Source organism: Grus americana, chromosome 1 (assembly GCF_028858705.1).
Source record: "Grus americana isolate bGruAme1 chromosome 1, bGruAme1.mat, whole genome shotgun sequence".
Classification (NCBI taxonomy): Eukaryota; Metazoa; Chordata; class Aves; order Gruiformes; family Gruidae; genus Grus; species Grus americana.
Window position 1 is genome coordinate 33,191,183 of NC_072852.1, and position 25,768 is coordinate 33,216,950.

Consider the following 25,768-nt stretch of genomic DNA (forward strand, 5'->3'; position numbering starts at 1 on the left):
TTATTCACTGCTTATAAAGTCACTTGAGATATAAAAAGTCTTTTTATAGTAATGAAAGAACTCCCACAATTAGCCAGAAGGCAGCCATCTATCTTTTTAAACTACTCAGTTTGGAGGAGACAAGGAGTTTCAAGCGTCTGTACGTGGATGAATTGTTATGACAGTGATAAGTGTAACATTCATGTGGCGATGCCAGCCATGGCTGAGTTCACGGAAGGCTGGGGTTTTTTTTAGAGGTGAAAGAGAGACTTTTTTTGTTAGTGAAATGTAGAATATGATTGCCTGAAAAGGAGAGAAGTGATGACATTATTTACAGAGTCCTGAAATCTGCAAGTGAGCCCTTACATTATTCTTTGGGAATTACAGGTGATTAAAGAATGTCATTTATTTGACCTCCTAGAACTTTAATGGCAACTACCTTTTGAAGTGCCTCTTCCCTGAGAAAAATACATTCCCTTGAAGAGAAATTGGAGATCGAGCTTGTGGTAGAGCAGAGACACTGTGAAGTTCACAGGAGAATATAGCATTCAGTGCAGGCACTTAGAGATAAAAATGATTTGTTCTGAGCACACACATTGGCCTTTGATTGTATTTTTCCCCACCGTCAAGGAGTTGCTGTATGTGGTAGATCTCATGAGAGACATAATGTCCTATCCACAAATAAAAAAAGTTTGCAATGATTAATGTAATAAATGATGACCTAATTATATCAAGAAGTAACTCAAATTACTTTATGCATGCCACAGCTAGTTTAGTCTTTATTGCCCTCAGGCAGAATCGTAATATCATCAGGAAAACTGTTTGTCAATATTAAAAGCAATTTACGTAGTAAAGGCACTCCAGCCTTGTTACATCACCATCTGGGTTAGTTGAGCGTTTGTGTTGGTACCTGGAGGTGCTGGTGAAGGCAGATGTCACCAGCGTTCAGACTGTCCAGCTGTCACCGTGGGAGGATGACAAGTGCCAGCACTCCCACGCTGCTGGAAGGGGACAGGTTTGGTGAGAGGGCAGCGGGAGGTCTTCCTGAAGAAGGAAAGCAGGAAAGGAAAAACGGAGGGAGCTGGAATCAAGAGGCATGAGAGAAAGGAGACACACACACCCCCACACACACACCCCGCCCCGGAGCAAAGAAGGGTCCACTCTGAAAGAAAATGCAGAGTGAGAAGAGCAAAGAGCCCAAGAGAGAGCAGACAAGAGACACACAAGAGGTAGCAAAGCAAGGGAGAGGAAAATGACACTTGGAATACCAGCTGGAAGAAGATGTAAGAAAGATGGCCACAGTAACTAGTAACATGTTTGCCGGGCAAATTGAGGGAGTCAGAAAAGGAGAATAGCGGCTGCATGCAAATGCATGTCTACCAGCACTTGTCTCCGGGCAGCTCACTATGAAACTAATGCAGTGATTCTTAAATTTAATTTGATGTTTTCATTTCACTCGCAAACCAAGAGAATTGCAGATAACACAACCTGAGAGAATTGCAGATAATAGTACATTCTCTCTTTCAAAACTCAAGTGAACCTTTTCTGAGCTGCTGCTGTGCTTTCTGAGCTGAGCTTGCTGAGCTGTTCTGATGTTGTTGAACATCAGCAATAAAGGACTTGAAAGGATCTTTGTGAGATGTGCTTTGCTGTAACACACAGTGAGGGCGTAGGAGGGGGTATTCTCCAGTTACACAGACTGCCAAGCCTCATGTTATGAAGTACAGGAATTCAGGTGATATTTTGGCCACAAATTAAAACTGCTAGCTCAGTAATGCTTTTAAACTTGTTGGAGTGGGCATAGTTATCTTGGAGATGTGAACTGTAGCATCGAAGCGTTTTTCTGAAATACGTTTTAAGGTGAGAGCCCAGATCCACAAAGAGACTTTAGGCATGGCAATGTCAGGTGTCTTCCAGGGTGGATTCTTCCATACACTGTTAGAAGAGCTTGAAATGCTCAAAGGCATTTGTAGTGAATGACAGTTGTGCCTAACCCAACCAGCTGGAAGCAGGCTATAGGCGTGCATCCAAAACACCAACCTTTTCCTGTACTCAATACCTTAAATGCAATTAGGCAGTCAATAAATTTGCTATTTAAACTCTCAAACCTCGTCCTAAAGGTGGTCGGGAGGTGGATCTTCCATTATTTCTTTGCTTACAATGACTTTTCTTTCCAAACATGGAGTACAATTCTGCACACAAAGTTTTGGGAGACACTTGTAGTAGTGATTTTTTTTTCAGTTTGAGCTGACTGGTTAGAGAAGGCAAAATCATGGAGAAAAAAATATTTAAGCTGGAGTTTGTATTTGTTGGAGAACCAAAGTTGCACTAGCACTTCTGTATTAGTTGCTTTGTTCACTCATTTGCTGTTATGATGAGAACTATTTCTCCATTTCCTTTGTGTCAAGTTGTGAGTGTTGATCTTCTTGAGGGTAGGAAGGCTCTGCAGAGGGATCTGGACAGTCTGGATCGATGGGACAAGGCCAACTGTATGAGGTTCAAAAAGGCTCAGTGCTGAGTCCTGCACGTGGGTCACAACAACCCCATGCAACGCTACAGGCTTGGGGGAGAGTGGCTGGAAAGCTGCCTGGTGGAAAAGGACCTGGGGGTGCTGGTCAACAGCCAGCTGAATATGAGCCAGCAGTGTGCCCAGGTGGCCAAGAAGTCCAACAGCCTCCTGGCTTGTATCAGAAATAGTGTGGCCAGCAGGACCAGGGAAGTGATCGTGCCCCTGTACTCAGCACTGGTGAGGCCGCACCTCAAGTATTCTGTTCAGTTTTGGGCTCCTCACTACAAGAAAGACATTGAGGTGCTGGAGCGTGTCCAAAGAAGGGCAACAAAGCTGGTGAAGGGTCTAGAGCACAAGTCTAATGAGGAGCAGCTGAGGGAACTGGGGTTATTTAGCCCAGAGAACAGGAGGCTGAGGGGAGACCTTATCGTTCTCTACAGCTACCTGAAAGGAGGTTGTAGCCAGGTGGGTGTTGGTCTCTTCTCCCAAGTAACAAGTGATAGGATGAGAGGAAATGGCCTCAAGTTGTGCCAGGGGAGGTTTAGATTGGATATTAGGAAAAATTTCTTCACCAAAAGGGTTGTCAGTCATTGGAACAGGCTGCCCAGGGAAATGGTTGAGTCACCATCCCTGGAGGGATTTAAAACACACATGGATGAGGTACTTAGGGACATGGTTGGCAGTGCTAGGTTAACGATTGGACTTTGTGATCTTAAAGGTCTTTTCCAACCAAAACAATACTATGATTCTATGAATCTATGATCTACCTGAGACACTTTTTCCAATCCAGTTTAAAAATCTTTTGAATTCCCTAGGATAGCTCATTAGACAATACTTCCAGGCAGTGTCCAGCTCTTCACTGGGGTCTTTTGGGGATGTGACATGTCCTTCATAGAGAGGAGTTGCAGCTATCAGACCTGCCCACAGATGCACTGATTGTGGTGGACAACTCTGCAGAATGAAGCACTGTCTTGAGGTCGGTTGAGAGAAGGGTGCTTTTTTCTGACAGCTGCTTTTTAGATAATAAAAATTGCTGGGAAGTCACTGGGTTGTCTCCCTCTGGAAGAAAGCTTTACAGAGTGGAAATATGTATATTTCTATGTTTTCCCACTTTTTGTAGCATTTGTTTTGTCTTGCTTAGGTTAAGGGTGAGCCATAGGCTTTTCAGCCCCAGTAGATTTCTGCTAAATATTGGAAAATGGAAGTGGTGCTGGTTACGCATAGGAAGATGCACAGCAGGCTGCAGTACCTGGCATTGCCTGGGTCTATTCAGTATTGTCAAACCAGCTACATGAACTATCAAACAGGACAAGCCTCAGCTTTACAGGTAGTGGAGATGTAACTCCCGTTACAAGGCTGTGGTTCAGCCTGAGGGAAGCAGCCAGAGCCTCCGTGTTCAGGAGCTTGTGTAGATTTCAGGAGGGATGACAAGATTTGGCAGTCAGGGCAACAAAGGATCAAATGCGAACAAGCATCGCTTAACTCATCTGGCTAAAGAAGAGGAAATGTCATTAACCAGCATAATAAAAGTTGTCCCTTTACTGAACTTGCCTGAACCCTGACTCATATAGTGGTATTGGGTAATGGCTGAATTTGCTACCTTTCAGATTAACTTGCACAAGAAATGCAGCTTAGTACTGAACTGTAACCTGAAAGGTCAGCGTGTCAAAAGCCATTTATGTAGATGAGCTATCACATTTGTGTTAGCAGAAGAGTTGTAGTGTCCTCTCCAGCACGTGTGCCACTGGTAGCTCACATGTCCTGTGCTCCCCCATCCTGCCCAGACAGCCTCACAGCTGGCGACCCTCAGCAGTAGAAGTTTTCTAGGGTCTGTATGTGCTGACATAAGTCTGGGAGGAAGGTGGTATGGTTTTGTTCTTTTTCTGTGGCTTGCAGTTAGGGAGGGCTCAAATTCCTGTCCTAAAGAAGGACTGGTAAAACTAAGGGACAGTGTTCAATCCTTCGTGCCAGTTTGCCATCCAAGGATGCACCCAGGGTGTGGTAGCCTAGATGTATTTAGGGTGAGGGATTAGAGGTGAACAGGCTGCTGTGATGAGAGCAGATTTAGCACCTGTCAGGTCAGACACATCTTCTGCATGGGTGTTGAAATCTCCTAGGACAGTGCGCCTTGTGTGAACTCCATCATCACGTCAGGTAGCATCTCTGTCATTTCTCTGGGAAACCCTAATGTCTGGACGTCTCTGCTCTAGCAGAACTCTCAGGTTATTCTTCCCTTTGCCCTTACTGATTAAACGGAGGGTCTCCAAGGATTTTACTTCAGCAGAGCAGATCTTAAATTTTAACTTGCATATGCCAGGTATTTGCTGGCAATAGGAGGTTATCTCATGAGCTGCTAATGTGACACCTTCTGTGATGGTTGGATTCACATGACTACACATGATTTTTCCTTTTTTTCTTTTTTTTCCTTTTTCCCTTTTTCCTTTTTTCCTTTTATTCTTTTTCTCTTAATATTGGGAAAGTAAAGACTAGAGGAAACATATCAACATTTCTGGCCCTCTTAAATCAAAAATTCTGGCCAATGTTAAAAGAAATTATCAATAGCAGAAAAGTGTTAGAAGACAATGCTATTTCATTTCTCAGTCACAAGCACTTAAATCCTGGAAGCAGTCTTCAATGAAGGACTGATGTTTGGGTTTTTTTTTTTTTTTCAAAACTCAAAGCACTAGGATTACCTAACAATCATTTGCCAACATTGTTTTATAGTCACTGTTTTGTTATTTAGTCCTGTCTCTCCTTCTTTCTGTGCTGTCCACTGCTGTGTGAGTGGGAATAAGCCTATGTACAGCGGTGCTGGCATTAGAAGTGGCAGTTGGCCAATGTCAGTTGATTTGCGCATGAAAGACAAAGCCTGTTTGCTTGTTTATTTTCTGATGCTGATGAAGTTTTGCATGTGGCTGGATTTAGAGCAAGAATCTAAAGGGGATGGCCAGGATCCAGGCAGTGGCCACCAGTCACTCTGGGGGAGATGTTGACAAGTGGCCTGGACTTCGCAGTGTCCAAAAGCGGGGGGAGAGTGTTCATTAAACAGAAGCTTAATCAAACAGGGCAGGAGGATGGTTTACATGAGAAAAGATATATTCTTTACTTAACATTCATAACTTGCTTGTGGATTAATTAGCCCATCTGCTACAACAAATGTATTCCCATGTCTTTGTGTTGACTGTTAAAAGTGACTGATTTCTCTATCCACTTAAAATAGTACCCTGGATTCCACTGAAAGTAACCTTTCCAAGGCAAGGAATTTATTTAATCATTCACTAAGAACCTGTAAGTGGCTTGCTGTAAATAAGTGCTCAGCTGTCTACAGCTCCCAGGGTAACTGTATGTGAGTGTTAAGTTGGGGGATAATGCAGGAGGCAGAAAACCCTTAAAGAAGCTATATGAAGAGAACTTCCAACCCCATCTGTAGTACTGGATTTAGATTTTAAAATAAATTCTCTCTTCCTAGCCCCAAGTGGGCAGGACAGCTGCCAGAATAGAGTAATTCAGCTATAGATTTTCTTCTGAGAAGGGCGGCATTCATAAATTAGGTGACCTTTATGCAGATCGACAAAGTGTGTTGATGAACTTCAAGTGACAATTTAAACAAGTATTGGGTGTTTGAAGTGCTCGCATTTCATAAGAAACCAACGTAAAGGATGGAATGTTTTTAAAGTCTTTAAATTAAACAGGCATTTAAGTGAAAATAGAGGTCAGCTATCGGTTCCCAGGATAAATGAAAATGTATATCTTTTGTGATTTTTCACATGCATGTGATTTTAAAATATTATTACTCCTTGGAAGTGAAATTTGCATGTAAATGGCATTGTTGTGAATTTATGTCTATTTCCTCAGAATAAGTGATAAGTATTGACTGATGTGAATAAAGCAGAGCTTCTGGTTCTCAAAAAAAAAAATCTAATAATATATTTTATATGCTATCTAAATATCTTTTTGCTTTCCTAATGTGGGTATGTGATAAAACGGTCAGCTTGTGCCAAAACCCACATGGTTCAGCTGGGTTACAGGACTGTGTGTTTTATACTTGAATGGTGGAAAAAAAAGATACAGCGCTATGTGGTATTTATTCCCAAGCATTTGCTTTTGGGAGAAAGAGCATATAGTTATCCGAAACTTAAAAAGTATTAAAAGGGTTTGGGGAGGCAGGAAAGTAGTTTTTCTGTTCCTAGGGCCTTAGGAATGAGAGTTACTCAGAGGGCCTGTAGGACAGTCTTGTTAGAAAAACTGCAGAAACTGTGAAAACTGTCGTAAGTTGTGTCCTTGATAGGATCTGAGTTAGAAGCAATAATGAAGCAGAGGCAGGAACTGAAGAGTGTCTAGAAGAACCAGGCTTGAAGCTTTATCTCTAATTGCCTCTATTAGACGGGGCTGAGTCTGAACACCTTGGCAGTGTAACTTGTGCTGTCAGGGAGGGCTTGCAGAAGCTTATTCCTTGGGGAAATTTATTTTCTTATAACATAACTTGTTCTTCGACTGCTCTGGCTCTTCCTCTTATATACCACTGATATTTTTCCATGTAACTTAGATTAATACAACCCAAGGTTATAATTTGATGGATGATAATTTAAATGATAAAATCTTAACATAAAATATTAACATTTTTGGCTTCAGTCATCAGAGAAATGGTACATATACATTAAACTGAGGTGACTAAGCTAGCTGCTGTTCATATTCCTTGATCACAGTCTAGGTTAGAGTGGTACAGTACTCCTGGGGATCCCGGGCATTCAGCACAGGGAGTTTTGAGCTTGTTTATGTATAGAAATCTGTACAGGTGATTTCTAGCCTTCTCATCACCACATACAGCATCAGGGCTAGTTAGAAAGAGCGACTGACCTTTTCATTGGTGGCTACACTATGGTGTGGTTATTTTGCATGCCTTCTCAAGTAACGTGGCCATAAACATGCTGCTGCTTTGGAAATTGTGTCAGAGGAAAGCTGGTTCTACCTTACACTCAAGCACACACTTTAGAAATGTATTGAGTTGATATATACATGTAAGTGGTGGTCAGCTGTATCATAACCATCCACATGAATAGACAGGACTATGATTACACGTGTTGCCTCAAATACGTCATTTTTAATTGCAAATACTTCTCCTGGAAGCCTTAAAAATGTTGCTGAAAGCTGCTGAATGGCTTTTTTGAGTTTGCTGGCATTGTTCTTATTTGCATGTTTTTCCTTTTTCGACAAGAAAGTTCCAAGAATTTCTTGAATGAAAGAGCGATGTGGCAAAGCAAGTTTGCGTTCAATCAGTATTTGCAGGCGTTGGGGAAAAGTCAGTTATGACATCTGTCCCATTTCTAGGGAGGGTTTAGACTTAGTTCATTAAGCAGAAGTTTTATCACTTCACTGTCTATACAACAAAGGTAATTTGAGCATGAACTTGCAGTAGAATCCCATTTCTGATTTCCTGCTAGTGTAGAGTTTTTCCCAGGGATACAAATTTTCATCAGGCTTTACTACCCTTAGCTATTCACACTCATTACTAGAAAACCCTACCTTTCTACCCTAGCACAGGATCGCCTCATCTCCACAGCAGCTCACAACAGTGGTCCTGTGCAGGAGTTAACAGCAGTCCCATTGCTCTGGAAACAGTATAATAGTATTTTCTGCGTAAGGGTGTTGCACAGCCCCTGTGTCCAAGGGCTTAGGTACTGACTGCAATTGGCTAATTAGCTCTCACATTTTGTAGTGGGCTGATACTTGGCAAGTTTTCCCTAAACACCTGAATTCATGTGAATTTAGCATCACCCAGCCTTGCAGTTATCTTTTTTTAATACCAGAAGGCCTCCTCTAGACAGGGAGGAATTTGCTGCTTTGCTTGCAGCAGAGAGAAACCTCGACACAGTCGTTTAGTTTTGCCAAGCTATGCTGCATTTCCAGCATAATTTTCTCTGGTTTGTTATTCATCCGTTTGTAGCAAATTATTTCTTCAGTTTGTTTGATTTAGATTTCTCTTTCCTTAAAAGAGCAGCAGCTGACTGTTAGTCAAATCTTCCTATCTTTGGTCTTAATGATTGTATAATGGCCACAGCAGATAAGTGACAAAACATTGAAAATTGGCCTTGTTTCTTTTTAGACATCAGAGACATGTTTATTGACATCTGCATTAATAACAATGCTGTGCCAGAAATCCTGTAAAACAGTTGCACGCTACAGAAAATACTGAAATTGAAAATTAAAGGCACCCTTCCTTTTTTATTTGTATTTTATGAGGTGAATAAAATAGCATGAAAGAAATAATTTTAAATGTCCTTTTTAAATGCTGTAGTTTCTTTGCTGTGTTCAGATTCCATCGGGACAGTTATGGAAGAGTTCAAATAATTTCTAATTTCTAGCAAAGATTAAAGAATTTATTTCTCCTCCTAGCCTTATCTTTCCTCTTGCATGATGCCAAAGTAAGGTCAGCACGTGGCTTGATGTACTACACAAATAACTCATCCCTCTATATTTTACACTCATATTTTTATGCTGCTTTTTCTCTTGTGAATAATCTTTGGTATATTTTTTTTGTTTTTCTCTAGGTCAATGGGAAGGACCTCTCTAAGGCCACTCACGAAGAAGCAGTGGAAGCTTTTCGCAATGCCAAGGAGCCAATTGTTGTTCAGGTTTTACGACGAGCCCCGATTAGCAAAGCGCATGGTAGCTCTCAGGATTTTCGTCTTGTGGATGCCAGCACTCAGACTGACATCACTTTCGAGCACATTATGGCTCTGGCCAAACTAAGGCCTTCCACACCACCAGTTCCTGATATCTGCCCTTTTCTACTTTCAGACAGGTATGGCTTATCTTCTCCTGCTATTTACCTGTGGGACTGAGGCATTGCAGTGGTAGGCTTGTAGCCTTCACTTGAAAAAGTCTCAGGACCACTTTATATACATTAAAAATGTCATTGATAACCACTGTCCCATTTAGGGATCATTTCAGTGATAGTTTTTCTAAACTCTGCTACAGGAAGGAGTCTTGGCCATGTTTAATTTGTGTTCATGTGTTTGTTCAGGCAAAGCTAAGCCCTAGTCAAGAAGAAAAACACTTCTGCATTCCAAAGTACCAAAAAGGTTTCTTCAAACCTGGAAAGAGCTATCTTGTTGCTTTCTGTTCTTCCAAATTTCTTACCAAAAAAATCAATGAAGTAAATTATTTAATTTAAAGATCTCCTTATCAAAAGTAAAACAATTCCAAAAATATAGGGATCAAAAGTACAATTTCATGTGTCATATGGTAAATGATATGAATTAAATTATCCTTCAGTTGAATTCTTTGAAACTGAATTGAATGCAAATGTCAGCAGGTGGTGATTATACAAAAATAGAGTGTAGATGCTTTCCTCCTTGGACTCCACCTCAAGAGGAACATCTTCTAGTGATTGACCCTTGCCCTCTGCTGTAGCCAGCAAAACTATGATAGCCCTAGAGCTTTCCCACTGACTTCCTGGCATGCTGTGCATCTCTGCAGAATTGATGCCAATGGAGAACATGTCACTTTTGACTTTGATGTAGCTCCATTTTTAGAAGTTCTAGGTAAGCTGGGGAAATTATTGTCTCAGAGAGAACTTGCCAGCCACATGCTGAATTCAGCCTACCACTTACTGCTGCACAGCTAGGAACATGATATATTTTTGAGTCGTTACTGGATATTACTAAATTGTGTGCTACTGTGATTGAAGTTCCTATGCCCTCAACATGGGAGAAAGTTTCTTACCTGTGCTAAGATAAATCCACACTGAGTGCTGTGTGGTTGGGATCCAGCCTTGGGTCTAAGGCTGTACCTAAGTGCACATTATAAAGACCTCATTCTTTGTCCTCCAAGCCCATTTAACAATGCACTTTACTGACCTTTTTAAGTGCGCAGTTACTCAAATGCACTCTGTTATCACTTTAACAAAAGAGGATAATGCAAGGTTTTTTATGCAAGTTCTTGAACAATTTGTGAGCCTCGTATGAGTTGTAGATTGTGGATATTCAAGATTTTGTAATCATATAATTAGTGAGTTGCCCCCAGCCATGACACAGCATGTGAATTTGGACTTAGGCACATTTATGAGCATAAGAAATCCCAAATTGTCACAATTAAGTAGTTTGCATCAAAACAGACCTTTTTAAAAAATCACCCAGTGTAAATCTGACAAAAGATGAACCCAGCAAAATGAACTCAACTGGAGCATGAGCTTTTGAAAAAAAACCAGCCCTTGCTACTTCTTGGTACAGTTTCTTTCAGGCTGTCAGGCCATTCCGAGTAGCATTCCAGAGATGAGGAAACTACAGAGAAGTGAGGGGTTTTTTATCACTTTTTAATTTAAAAAAACCTATTGTCTCATCTACTGTTGTTGTACTGCTTTGTTCCACATAGCTGCCATTCTCTTCACCCAGTGGAGCATGAATTTTATGAAGGTAATGAGTATCTTTCCAGCCTGCCTGCTGATGCAGATAGAGCAGAGGACTTTGAGTATGAGGTAAGATCACTGGCACACCGCAGCCTTTCTTTCTCTTATTACAGATATGGTATTTGCACAGCTGATAGCAGGCTCCTCTGAGAAAAAATAAGAGTGGGAATACTTCTTTAAAGAATTGGCACCAAAGACTATTTTATTTTATACCTGTTTAATGTCACAGGCTTTACTGCGGTTAGGCTACACATGTGAAATGTGAAAGCAGAATTCTGCGGGGGTGGCTACATCCAAGTCCAGGAGGCTTATTAAGCATGTTCCCTCTTTGTACAGTGGAGAGTGTAACTCAGATGCTTTGCTTTTGCAGTTTTAACACTTTAAAGCAACCTTTCCAAAATTAATGGAAACTTGAAGCTTAATTGATTTTTATTCCTAATTTTAAGAATTACCTCATGCCTTAGGGATCGGTCTTCCAGGTACTTGGATGTGTGCTTGAGTGTTTGTAAGATCAGGCTACAACTTTGAAAATTAATGTCATTTCTGTTACTTGTTCTTTGATATTTGGCATTGTTAGTATTGCGATTACAAGAAATTGCGCTCTGTACCACAAATCTCCCTTTGCTGTTAATGCATTGTACTCTCCAGTGACAAGGGTGAACGTGTTTCTGAGTCACTGGAAAATCATTATGTGAGGCTTCCCAAAAATGATAACATGTGATTAGTGATGCTTTTTATTAGATTTTCATTTCAATATCTAACTAGTCTTTTTGTCGGCCAGTCATTAGCTTTTCACGTTTTCCACTGTCATCCAGTAACAAAACATTTGTAGGGACAGGCATAAGAAGCAGATGGTTCTTTTTATTATTAAACACTGCTGAGTCTTTGCCTAAGTTCAAGTTACTGTATTTTAAATAAGAGTGATTATAAATAATTAAATATCTTTAATGCGAGATTAAAAATATCCTATCCTCCTGTTTGCTCTACCTTAAGAAACCTTTTTAAAGGTTTCATATAACTGGTTGACATTTGGAAATGAAATGAATGGCAAAAGCTTTGGCAAATAATGCAGCGTGTTCACTTTTATCATGTCTTTAGCAGCTAAGATGCTCTATTGCAAGTTCAGCCCATTGTTCTTTTCTTCTAGCAGCCTGGGGAATCTGAAGTTCTTTCCCCAGGAAGCAGAAAAATCAAATAACATCTACTTAGTGAATCTCAATCAGAACAAGCAAACTTTTATTTGAACTCCTCAAAAAATCATTGCTAGGGATTAGTGAAATCATTATTTCTTCCCGCTTGGGTTTTGGTGTGATATCTCACAGCATAAGAGTCTCAGAGCTTAAGTTCTGTTTTGACTCCCCGTGTGTAATATAATATTAAATTTCTCTGTCAAGTGTGTTTGTTTATGGTACTTCTTCCTTAAATGTAATAGAAAATATTTTTCTAGCAATATTTAAATAAATTAGTAATGTAAGCATCTAAAAAAATACTAAAAAAAGAAGGTTAGATAAAAATAATTTTCCCCATTTAATCAGAATATCAGTGATATATTAAAATACTAACAGATTTCAAATTTTTAAAGAGTCTACCTGGTGGAATCAAGTCCTCTTTATGACCATTATTAATCCCTAATAATAGCTGGCATAAGTATTGTGACAACGGCAAATGCTTGGGCAGGTTCTCAGTTGCCTGTAATCTCTACTAATCACACCATCATAGTCATTAATTTCCTGTCAGCTGTGATTCAGTTGCCCAAGGCAAATTCACTGAGTGACTGAAATAAAGTGTTTCATGTGAAATTTAAATAGGGAAGGAACTGTCTAGCTTCCTTTGAGAAGAATGCTTTCTACTAAGTATGAAAGTTTTGAGGGAGAAACAAGAATATCTCAGAGCCTTTACCTAGCAGAGCTCTAAACATGAAAGACATTCCCAAAATTTAAGCCCATATGGTAATATTATGATTTAGGTTACTCATTGGTTGTATTATCTGTTATTTCAGAGCCTTGTAAGATGTTATTAAGCTCCCTTGCTGTAACTGGGTAGCTGGAAAAATTAAAAGCCTTGTCTCCAGAGATATATATATCTCCATCCAAAAAAAAATTCCTATAACAGACAGAGTCAAAAGGGATTTACTAGCTGCTGTTGCCAATCCAGGGGAGAAGCAGCAGGACAGTGAGCATAGCAGAGGCTATGGTCCAATGCTGTCAAGGTCTCTACAACAGTATTGGCTTAGGTGTACCCTGCTGTGGCCACTCAGTCCCACTCTTGCCCTGATGTTTTCTGGCCCCTCACTTATGCCAGCGTTATTTTTTGTGACGGATGTGAGAAGTAATCCAATATTTTTTTTTAAAATAGATTTTTAGAAGGGTTGTTTTTAACTTAGCCCAGCTGTCTGATCTAATTTCCAGCATAGCTCCACAAGCTGCTGTGCTGTGGCAGCAGCATCGAGGAAGGAAAAAATGCTCAAGCACTTGGGAAGACAACAACTTATAAAATCAGTGTTGTCCATCCACCATCTAAGGGTGAAAGCAGCAAGAAGAGAGGGTGAAGAAGCTCTCCATTCATGCCACCCTGTGGGCTGCAGGCTGAGTGGAAGAAGCATAGAGCCTTCTCTACCTCCCACCATCCAATTTCTCCTGTGCTTAGGGGAAAGAGGTTTATTGTTATTACTGTGCTTTCTGTAGAAGGAGGATTGTATCAGTGCTCCCTGACTTTATAACTGTTTTTTTCTTTGTAACAGCTTTCTGGTATGAACCTTAGATAATCACACACAGCAAAAAACTGACTTGGTGTCAGGAATATGGTCCAGTTTCCAAGCTGAACATTAGTGTTCCCATTGTACTAAAAGGATACAGATAAGCAGCTCACAGATCTCCATGGCAAACTTAATACTTTTTAAATTCATTCAAAGCCAAACCTGGAGATTTCAGAAAAGGATTGGAAAAGAACTAGAGCAACACCTTGTTAATTCCTAGAAATGGTTTGTAAGCGAAGAATGCATCAGTTCTGAGACACAAATGCAAAATGCTAGGTTAACAGTTGGACTTGATGATCTTAAAGGTCTTTTACAACCAAAACAATTCTATGATTCTATGAATGCTCAGCCAAATTAGCAAGTAAGAAAATAAGATGACTAGCAACTGAGGTGCTGTAAACAAGAATGTTTTCCAAGAAACGGAATGTCCTGGAAAGCTTCGTTGAGCTTGGAACATGCTTACAGATATGTGCTGGCATTTAAGTACCTGAGTTACCACCATAAGAAACAAACAGGAGGATCACGCATGATAGCCAGCACTGGGGATATGGACTTATGCTTGCCAGTGGATTTGGTAGGATTAGATGCTTACAAGACTCTTGTACTCCATTTGTAAGCTAGAAAAACCCAGTGGGTTGTGCTCAGATTGTCACAGTGCAATAAACTCAAGTATAAGCCAATTGTCTTGGAAGGGTGAACTCCCTGGGAGGCTCATTAGGCTCCATACAGTACTATACTTTAAACAAATGGCTGGGAAGATGACAAAGCTGGGGGATTGCTGATAGCCAACTTGAGCATCCTTATGTTGCTGCTGCAAAACTTGCCCTAAAAGGAATCCAAATTGCTGGTAGATATTGAGACAGGGGTCAGAGCCAGCATCAGTCAGTGTTGGCAGAAAGAGATCAAAAGATTTGCAATTCTGGCATAGCCAGATACCCATGAGGACTTTTAAGATAAAGAGGGAATTCACCGATTTGTAAATGCTTGGTTGGACTTGCAGTCAATATCACTGAAAGAAAGCCAAAGATATTCAGGACAAACCCACTCAGTCTGGCTGCGAGTGGTTGTTGTGCTCCTGGAATTACGTCACATGATGTTAGAGTATACATCACACTTTCTGGCACCAATGAGGTGAAAGGACTAAAAGTATTACAGCCCCCAGTAAATCTGTGTTAAACATGGCTCTAAAGTTTGTCCTTGTAAGAAGAACAGAGGATACTGGTGCTAGAGAGGGGTAAATAAGCTAATGTACATGCACTTCTTTAATAACATTTCTGAATCTACAATCCAGGAGAGAGAATTAGCATATACTTGGTTTGGAACATGGCAGTAATATGGAAATTAAGGGGACAAAGTCACTTAAGTGGTGGAACAGTGGAAAAATAGGTAAAAAATCCTGCAAAGAATGTTGTAAAGACAAAGCTGGAGAAAAGAAAGCATCACTCATATCTGGTCCTACATATTCAGTCTGGGGAGACTGCCTTTCAGTAAGAGGGGCAGAAGAAAATAAGATGTTACAAGCAGGCACAAGCAGGTAGTGTCATTTAGTCAACAGGTCCTTATCCAAGGGCAGAGACCTTTGTACCGTGTATGTACTGAAGTAGCTTTTGAGCAGAGTCAAAATGGGAAGTGATTGGTTTTTGCTGTGAGAGCCAATATCTCTGGGGAATTACAGCTTTTAAAATCTAATACATCTGAGATAGGAAAAGATTCTTATTTCTAGCTGAATGCTTCTTACAAACAGGAAAAGTAGACATCCTTGGGAAGGAATAGCAGTGGGTCAAGGTAACTGGTGTTGTTACATATATGAGGAAGAGTAGTCTGAAGTTTGCTCTCAAAATTGAGAGGCCTTTTTTTGGAGGGAGGTTTGGGTGTTCATTGATGTGGATGTGCGAAGGAGACCAGCATAATTGCTTAAAAGATTTTCCAGCTCTTGTTCTTGTTTTAACGCAAAGGCACAAGTGATTGCTTCAGTACAATGGCATAGCTTGCGGGAGCCTGGAAAACCACATCAGTGGCCTACCATGCCAGGATTAGCATTTTCAGAGAGAAAAAGTCAGAATGGCATCCATTGTGTTAGCCTGCCTGTGTCTGATGACTCCAGTTTTAATGCATGCAAATGCTAGTGCTGACAGATTGGACAGTATTAAGACCAGTACCTGGGAGAAGTTGCTAAGGGTTCAGCTGACCCTATATGAAATTACGAGGTACTCTGATGCTCTTCACTTAAGGTCTTAGAAACCATTGAGCTTCTTTATTTTACTTTTTTGCTCAGGAAGTTAGGGCATGTCACTAAGTCAACAGATGACCACATGAGGCATGTGCAGGTGAAATCTTTCTGTGGTCAGTTTTTATGAAGCCTTTTGTGTCCAGACAATGAAAGCATCAGAGGTCCTCCAGGAAAGAGCAGCCACAAAAGAGCATAGTATTTTGAGAAAAAGCCATGTGAGATTTTTCCCACCTGACAACTCTGTGAAACATCTGCCGTTTTGATTCCTCCTATCCTCTGGAAAATAGGACTTATGGAAATTAGAAGATGCATATTAAAGTTGCTCGACTCCATCATCAGTATCTCCTCCTAAGCGGAGCAACCCATAGTGCTCTGAGGGTTGGTTAATAGCTCAGGGCAAAAATGAATACTCTTAAGTTCATGTTCTGCTTTGTAGACCCAAGGGACAGATTTTCAGTCAGAATAAGGAAATAAATGTGTGTGTATGCATGTTGAATGTAAGTGCTAATTTATGGTTATGCACAGCCGTTCATTTAAATGTTTTGATACATATTTGCACTCATAAATCTGTTAACTGTGAATGTAGATTAGTCCTTTAAGCTTACCACTGGCCTGATCCAAACCCACTGAAATTGCTAAGGTTTCCTATTGACCTGAGCATTTCTGGATCAGATGCTGTCAGCTGTTTTCACAAATGACTAAAATGGGGCTTGAAGAGAGAAAAGCTAGAAAACTTGGGGAACTGGCCATGAATAAGGTTTTGTGTGGACCTTTCTCAGTGAACACTTAAAGCTCCCATAGGTAAAAATTTTCTCCTGTTCTCTTTGTTTCTCTCACCATACCTGAGCATTGCCGCAGACGCAATGCAGTGGTAACGCTTTGCTTTACTCTTCCAGTAACACTGATCCCACTGTGACGAGGGAAGGTTTGTTTTTCAGGCGCAAATTCGAATTTCCCATTTCTGTGACATAGCGCTTTTGAAGTGATTGATTTTATTGGTATTTTTTCTGTTCAGAATGAAAGAAGGAGTAATTTTGTTGAGATTAGCCATCTGAGTGAGGCCCTCATGGGCCGCTAAAGCGCGGTCTCTGGTGACTTTCTGAAAGGCCCACCACTGCTGCAATAGGCCAAGAGAGACCTGCCTGCCCTGTGAATTCATATTTAAGGCCTTTTCAACACATGGATTATTTGAACAGTAAACCAAACAGATCTGTCTATCTTGTAAATACATATTTAGGGCCTTTTTAACATGAGGATTACTGAGCTGATAGGCTGTAACAGCTCCCTTCAGAGCTGTGATAGCCTGCAAACACCCCTGTGCGAGCATTACAGGCACTTGCGGCAACGCAGTTGGAGCTCCTGCTTCAATTGCTAACACCTGAATAAACAGTTTTTATGGAAACAGCTTCTGTGCACACACTGCCAGCGCTTCTGATCGCTGCAGTCAGGCTCTTTTGTTTTGTTACCTGATGAGTGTTTCTGTGCAGTGAAGCTAACCCAGAAGATGGATGTGTAACCATCAAAATGGAAAACATTTCTGAGATAAGAATTTCCCAGAAATTCCTTACACGTAGCATGGAATTTCTCTGTACCGCTATTAAGTTATGTGTTCAGGTTTTTTAAAAATTTAATAATATAAAGGGGTGAGAGAGAGAGGAATCCTGTTTTGGCAGGGATCACTCAAGCCAAGTTGCAGCCATGTTCAGGTAGGGTGACAGTGATGTGAAGGGGCAGAACCACTATCATACCTCGGTGACTTGCTATCAGGTTGTGCTGGTTTCTTCTGTGTTTCCTACTGCAATTGGATTCTTTTTTTCCTGAACTTCATAAAACTTGGGATGGCTCAAAAAAGAGCCTTTAGCGAATCAAAGGCAGTTTTTTAATTCAGATGTAATTTAAAAGAGAAGGCTTCAAGAAATAAGGTTCCTAATAGAGACGTAGGTGTTGCAGTGTAGAAGAGCTGAAATAGTGGACAAGGTTGTGTCTTTCCACTATCATCAGACCTGGCTGGTGTGATGTGAAAAGGCTTGCTGGTAAATGTGGTGTAGACTTTCAATGGAAAAGCAGATACTTCTCACCACGTGCCTTATCTTATGCAGCTGCTGTTGTGGTGGACGGTCTGATCTGGCAGGTCAAAGTGGGCTTAGATAAACTGTGACTTACTGTACAATGTTTATTTTCTGACCATCAGTTTGTAACTGCCTAGTGATTGTGGCTGAATCATGGATACCCCACAATATAGAGACATTTTACTGACACCATTATTCTGATTTTTTGTGGCAATTCTTAATATTATATAGCATCTGCTGTTGAGAAGTAACATGAAGTGAACAGGTATGTGTGTGCCTGTGAGATGTAGTCTTCGTTGCTTAGGAGAGTCTTTCTGGTTTGTGGGGTCTTGGGGTGCTGTGGGGTTTTTTCCATTTCTACTTGTCATATCATACAAATCCAGAGAAAAAGATGGACTGTATTTTAAAGCTATTAATTAAAAACCTTGTGAGGAAGTCTCCTGGACAAGTAAATAGCTTATTAGAGTTGTTTCAATTGGACCTGAGAAAATGCTACAATGATCTTGAGATTTCTTCCTTTTAACTCAAAAGGAAATCTGAGCTGCTAACACCTGGCCTGTGATCCAGCTGACTGTCACTACGGACTAAAAATGGAAAAGGTCACAGTTAAAATGGGAAAGTAGCACTGGAATATTTTTTTTTGCTGTAGTTCTTTGAATAACACTGTGTGATAATTAAAAGAAGACTCTTTTAGCATGCATTTGGCATACTACAGCACAAGATTATGTATTTCACTGAAATTTTTATTTTTAAAATCCTTGGAGATTTAAAATCAGCATAATTTACACAGAGACAATAATAAATCTGTAATTTCTCCCTAACTGTGGCCAATTGTACACTGTAAATGAGCAACTGAGTGGTAAAAAGAGCAGTCCTTTCCTTTTACTTTTTCATCTGTCTTTTAAGAATTGAAGTCACTTTTCAAGTATAAATTAATTAAACTTAGCACCATTCCAGTGAGGTTCTTCTGTGTTACTATATTCTGTATTGCTACAGGAATTCACAAGCAGGTGAACTAAGGACAGTTGTATTGAGAGACTTGCCCAGTCAGAGACAGAACTGGCAGTAAAACCCAGGAGCCTTTACTTGTAATGCATCTCTTTTTTGGCCATTAAATCAGCCTTCTTCCTTGCTAGTCATTGGATCTTTTAGATGGAGGAGGATGTCAGGGTAGTTTCTGATAATTTTGTATGTCATCACAAAATTCTGACAGTCAAAGTAGATGAAGTTGCTGTCATCTCACCTCCCCTAAGTAATGAATATCCCAACTTAGGGATCTGAATTGTGTCCACAACTACTGAGGATCATGAGAGAGTGGGGAGAAAAAGACACAAAACTGACATGGGCAAATTTATTAAAGTTATTACCATTTATTGTGTTTTAAAACGGGAGGAAAATATATCAAGTCAGTGATATTCATTTTGTTTCATGATTTCATAAAACAAACATAGGGTTACTCCTCACTTCACCTGAAAGCTAATAAAAATTCTTCCTTGTTGGCAGAGCTTATGTTTTTCCAGGAAAATGAAGAAAAGTGAACTTAGTTCAGAAGCACTTTATTGTTGGGCAACATTACAACATGTGGTATGTGTTTTTCACTCAGCAAAGGAAAAGGAAGGTGCTGGCAATATTTTTATATTTATGGAAATCTGTGGATTATAAACCTTCTATTTTGGAGAAATGTTTTGTTTAGACAGTTTTTATACTATTATACCACATACTTCCACAGATGCTTTACAGTGAAAATGTTTCTAAGGGTTTTATTAATGTTATTTTTCAGATACCTTCTGCTTGAAAGTTCGTGTAGTCTATCTGGGAGACATGGAATCTAGCTATACAGACAAAAGATGGGAGAAAATAATTTCTTTTACATATTCTTTTAAAAATAACCTAAGTCGTGTTAAACAGCTTATTATAATGTCACTATTTTAAAGCTTAGTATCCCAGGAAATTCAAGAGCACAGGAAGCAAGGACCAAATCCCTCTAGCAAGAGGGAACCTTTTACAAGAAAACGGACTTTAAACAAGGTTTCAATATTATGCATGCTGGGCCTTCAGAGGAGAAATCAAAAAAGCAGGAGAGGTCTTTTCTCTGGAAGTTTGCTTTTTTATTTAATGAGGTAGCTCTTCAAAGAGAATGTGATAGTCGTTCCTGGAGGGCATGGTTTGGTGAGCAGGAATACAGGTGAAACTGTATTGTGCATCAAAAAAGCAGATGATGAGTTTGCTTTGTATTTCATCTCATGATTTCATCAGTCTATACAAGTATGTGTTTGGGGGTGGAGGACGTTTCCATGTGCAACAGAAGTTTGAACAGCTGAAACTCAGCATGGATATGGTGCCCATAGACCTTATTTTGGTGCCAGGAAAATAAAAATGTGTTTAAAAAGTCACTGCCTATCGCTTCATGTGCTTGATTTATAGGCATATATATGTGATTAAAATTTGCATATTTTAACTATACATATTTTAATATGTATGTATCTCAAAGTAAACAAGAGCATGGATGGGGTGGAATTTTACCTTAGTGCTTTCTAAGAATTTCTGATTTTATAAGCTCAACTTAAATTTAGCTTTTTTATAGTATTTTGCCTTTACTGTGTCTGAAAGTCATAAACTGAATTACAGGAAGGTATATTTCTCACAGCTGTCTAAAGTTGAAAAATTATATTTTCAACTTGATTTTAATTCATATTCCAAAATAGCCTTCACACAGTTGTTGATCAAGGCTGTCCAACCGTGTGGATTGTAACTGGTTAGGAGTTTGAATCTACAGCTACGTGTTCTGCTGTCCAGATAAATGCTCGCTGCAGCAGATGTTGGCACATCTGTTATTCCTCCCCATTTCGATTGGCTGCCTGGGTGTTTAGAAAGTGCTGATGAGGCAGATAAATCTTCTGACACGTTTCAGACCCAAAGCAGGCAGGCAGCAGTAATAATGATGTTTACAGAGCCAAGCGCTGGGCAGAAACATTTTGAAATGCAATAAAAATAAAGTATGATTTTACCTGCAATAGGTGAAATTTATTGTCAAAAGTAAAAGCTAATTATGCCAAGTGATTCTCAGCTGATTTGAGCTGCAGCTATAACAACCCATAAACCTCTGGACTTTGTGTATCTAAGGTTTGTTGTCTAGACAAAGACACCTGCTACAGTTTAGAAAGAGGTCTGAGCTGTGAAAGGACTCTAATAAACTTAGGAGAGTTGGGAATCAGGTTTAGAAACAGCTGAAGCATAAGTGTTTTTTCAAAGGGGAAGAGCTATCTACCAGGGGCTTGAAGTTCCTGATCTTATCAATTCTTACTTTCAACAGATTTTTCTCTACCCTTTGAAACGTAACAGATTTGATTGTTTTTATACCATTAGAGTCAGGAAGAGTCCAGATATTGGGGTCTTCTCCTGAGAAGGTCCATAATGTATCAAAGAGAGCATTCGTGGGCAGAGAAGAATGTCTGACAGTCTCAAGTGCAGAGGCTGGTTTCCAAGTACATAGAGCTTTTGCAGGTGTTGGATCTCTTCCAGACCTTAAGATACAACACAATGAACAGCAAACAGAAATGCAGGACAAGTCACTGTAAAGATTTTATCACTGATGTCATGTGCTAATATTGTCTCATTCCCTTCAGTAGACATCACCACTAAATTTTCCAAGTTGCTTTCAAGTACCATTATTTGCGCAAAGTCCAGAAATTGCAGAGAGCCCGTCACAGAGGGGCAAAGAAGTGGATGCTGATTATATAGCTGATATAGTTGTAGTTGATAATATAGTTTATAGTATACAGTCTACAACATCTCTGGACAACTCTTTCAGTGTTTAACTACCCTCATGGTAAGATGCACTTTTCTGATATCTAATTGGAATTTCCTGAGTAGCAACTCGCATCTGTTGTCTCGTGCGGCTGTCACTGTGTACCTGCAGGAAGAGTCTGGTTCTGACTTCTCTGATCCTTCCCTTTGGTACTTGAAGGAAGCAATGAGATCTACTTATTAAGAAGATGCTTCTCTTCAAAAGGCTAACTGAATGCAGTTCTCCCAGCCTCCCCTCATAGGAGATGTGCTCCAGCCCCCTAATTAGTTAATGGACATCTAGTCAGATGCAGAGTGCTGTATTCCAACCTGATAACCAAGAGAAAGTGTGTTCTAACATTTTATCTCAAAGCCATTTTCATTGGAAAACAGATTGGGGAGCAAATTCTGAAAAGCCCCAAGACCAAAAATACTGACTGGTAAAGATTAAAGGGTTTTTCCCACTCTCCCACTACTTAAATGGCTCGGACGGGTGATTCCTTAGCTGTACCTCTTATTTTTCAATGTTGAAAGCCAGAGAGTTTCAATATGAGGGTCAGGTTAGAAGCTTTAATGAAAAGTCAGAATTTTTTCCTTCAAATGCATGTAATAATAAATCTCTGTCTTTTATTTCTGTCAAAATTGTCCAAAAACAAAGAACTCCTTTGCAATGTAGAGGCTGTGAGCCAATGTGACAGTTCAGTATATTCACACACACTGCACAATGGTTACTACTCCAGTCTGCTTATCTCATTTTACCATAAGGTTCAGTTTCTGTCTTGTCTGTGATATTCCCACCTACTTTGTTCAATGAGAAGAAAGTGATAATATAGAACCTAAGATGAGTGAAAAGGAAACCCTTAGCTGCATATCATCAGCTAGTTAATTATACTTTAAACTCTTCTCGTATCCTTGCAACTTCACACTTATATTGAGTGAAAGACCGAAAGTGAGGACCAAAGCTGATTGCTGAGAAATACTATATATAAGCAGTTCATCATGGATCTCTCTGCTCAGAAAGCAAGAATTCTGGTTTTCTCAAGTGCAGAACATACCAGAAGGGGTGTTGGGTCTCCAGCAGCTGAAAATATATATGCTTATATAACATAGGAAAATGTCTGTGTATAGTTAAGTACTTCTAATAAATTAGCATGCATATTGCACCATGGGGAAAAAACAGAAATAAAGAGAAATAATAGGGAGGTGGAAGAATTAGGGAGAAAAGTAACACCATGGCTTGTTTGAAATAACAACGTGTGCTGAGGACATTTTACTTTCCAGTAAGTGTGATCATCCAGACAATAGGGGAAAAATTATTTTTAATAGTGTTTAGGGTAGTTTATGTATAATACGGGTTGATTTTTGGATTTATCTTTTTGACAGGGATCTGAAGATTTGGTATTATGCTTGCTAGCTCAGGGGGAGAACTCAGGTTCGAGTGGACCTTTGTGACTTCCTGGAGGATATACTGTCAGCTGTTGAGCCTTTTGCAGCCAGGAAGCCTGTAATCTGTAAAGGATTGGTGTTTCCCCTCTTTGACTTCCTTATGAGATACACTCACTGTAAAGTCCACCATGTGTCTTTAAGCTCAAGGCTTAAAATATCCTTTAAAAGTAAGTCAGAAAGGCCACACGAAGACTGCGAGGCCTGCAGAATTAAAAGTTGTGTTTATCTCATCCCCATATGCTTAGACCCTGCCTCCCACTGCAACACTAAATTTGTTCATAGCGTGGTGATCAAAGGTTTCTCACATTCCTAGTCCAGCTCCATCATTCATCCAGCCCAACCCGCTCCCCCATCTGCTCTGCGACTGCTCTCCGCCCCTCGTCCTCACCCGTTGGGAGTCTCAGCTGACACTCGGGTGTCTTCCTCCTCCCACTCACGGCCGTCAGACTGTTACTGATCATCACACATCAGACTGCTGAATATGCACTGTCAGGCTTGCCATGCCTTAACTTACTGCATTATTTGATTTCCAACACAGAAGTGTAGTGCACACCAAAAATTTTTTCTCCAGAGCTGCAGGGAGAGAGTAAATTCCCTTATCCGGTGGAGCTTCTTTATTATCTAAGGATTCATCAGCTAAAAGGCCAAATTCTGCTCCCACAGTTGCAAGATTATATTTTATTAATAGGTGCCTATATGTCAGCATATTAATTCTGTTTTTTTCTGTTACTTTTTTTTTTCTTTCTTTCTTTTTTTTCTTTAACACTGGTATCATTGTCCACAGCATCCTGCTGTCCTAGAGCATTCTTTGTCTGGACACAAAGCAGCATGTGGCTCCAAGTTTAGCTTTAAAGCAGGGATCAGCAGGAAAGTGATTTTGTTTTTAAATATTTCTCATTCTGTGTTGTATTTGCTTTTGGATTATGCATTTGAGAAATGCTTGCTGATATTTTTCCTTTCTGCTTTGATGTAAGCAAATCTTATGTCAGAGATCCTTAAATCTAAACCAGACTTTAAAAAAATGGGGATTAAATGAGACTTTATCCTATAAGGTAGAGCTCCCACCCCTTGGACAGAGCATTGTTTTTCCCCACCATGTGAAATGGAGATAACCCTCTGTTTCTTTGTTGTAAGCTACCAACCAAATCCATTCTGGCAAATCTGACACCCAATGTGATTTGTCCTTTTCGATGCTGTTTATGAGAAGTCAGGACAGTCTTCTGTCAAAATTGATAAGTGAGAAGACAGTGGGGAATGCAATTTTATTTGTAACAGCACAGCTGCCAGCAGTTCCAGCTTGTTTACATCTAGGGTGGCTCTGTCTTGCTCCATAGCTTTTCTATTTCCATCCAAATAGCCCCCGAGTACATTGAGGATGTGCCTGTCTATGTACAATCTGCATAACAGAATGTAGTGGGAGTGTTAGAGAGGGGGAAAAAGAACTTACTTCTTTAGGTTATTTTCACAACTCAAGAATGCCAGTAGCTTTAAAGGCAAAATCTTGAACTCTACCAGATTTCCATAGGCATTTACAGAATGGGTTCTAAAACTGAATTATAATCTGCTGAAACCCTGTGATGCCTATTACGTTCCATAGTGAAGGTGCCAGAGGAGTTAAGAGTTTTGCTTTTCTGATGAAAGCATTCTTTTTCCAGTGGAAGTGGCCAGTGTTTGTAAAGTAAATCCACTACAAACATTTAAATACCAGTTGATTTGTTGTGGAAAGAATGCAATAGAACCCTGCAGTGACCTGTGAAGGGGAGGGCAGTTTCATTGCACTGTGTTTCACACTGAATACTTCTGCTACATAGCCTACAATTAGCCTGTGTCACGTGGACATCAACGTATTTCCTGGAAAATCCTTTTGACAAGAGAGCGTAACTCTTGATGGCGTTAGGGTAGTTCTCAGGTCTAGGAAGCCTTTGTTTGCCTGTGGTATTACTTGCCTTCTGTCTGGCAGTCCCAGAACCCCAGGCAATTTTGATCTTTTTTTATTGGTACACTTAAGAAAGCTGCAGTGTTAGGTGTTTCCTTTATATAGTCTCTCCTGTGAGCTGTTTCTTTACAGTAGCCCATCCTAAACACGCGGTTATCATGGAGGTAAAGTGAGAGAAGGGCTTTATGTTTGACTGATCTAGCTTATGACAGACGAGCTTTTCTAGCAAGCTGAAAATTCTTGTTTCCTTTTGCCATTTCTCTTTTTGCAGTTGCTAATAAAGAATTAGTCTTCTACATGGTTGCAAATGGCTGCAAATGTCACTACTCTGGTTCTGTGAATTGTGGGGTCATCTGACACTTATGCCTTCTAGTTATAAGTGTATATCCTATCACTGTGTTTTCAAGAGTTGCAGTCATGCTCTTAAATGAATTGTTTGGTGAGTGCCATGGGAGACTCTCTGCAGTGTAACTGACCTGCCTGGCACCCACTTAAACACAGATATCTACACACTGTATGTACCTACATACACATATACATAAACTTACACACATACTACCTCCTCTCCACACACAAAGGCACATGCACACACAAGTAAACAAATATTTAACAACCTGAAAACAAATTACCTACCTTAAAATGAAATTACTT

General features: G+C 40.0%; 1 protein-coding gene across 2 annotated transcripts in view; it reads left to right on the forward strand.

The window, feature by feature from the left end:
- PDZRN4 (PDZ domain containing ring finger 4) overlaps positions 1-25,768 on the forward strand; it is a 259,655-nt gene that overhangs the window by 205,029 nt on the left and 28,858 nt on the right. For both annotated transcript variants that reach the window (XM_054811607.1, XM_054811678.1), the window contains 2 exons: positions 9,037-9,290; positions 10,862-10,964. In XM_054811607.1, coding sequence (XP_054667582.1) covers positions 9,037-9,290; positions 10,862-10,964 — 357 coding nt within the window. The remainder of the gene's footprint in view (positions 1-9,036; positions 9,291-10,861; positions 10,965-25,768) is intronic.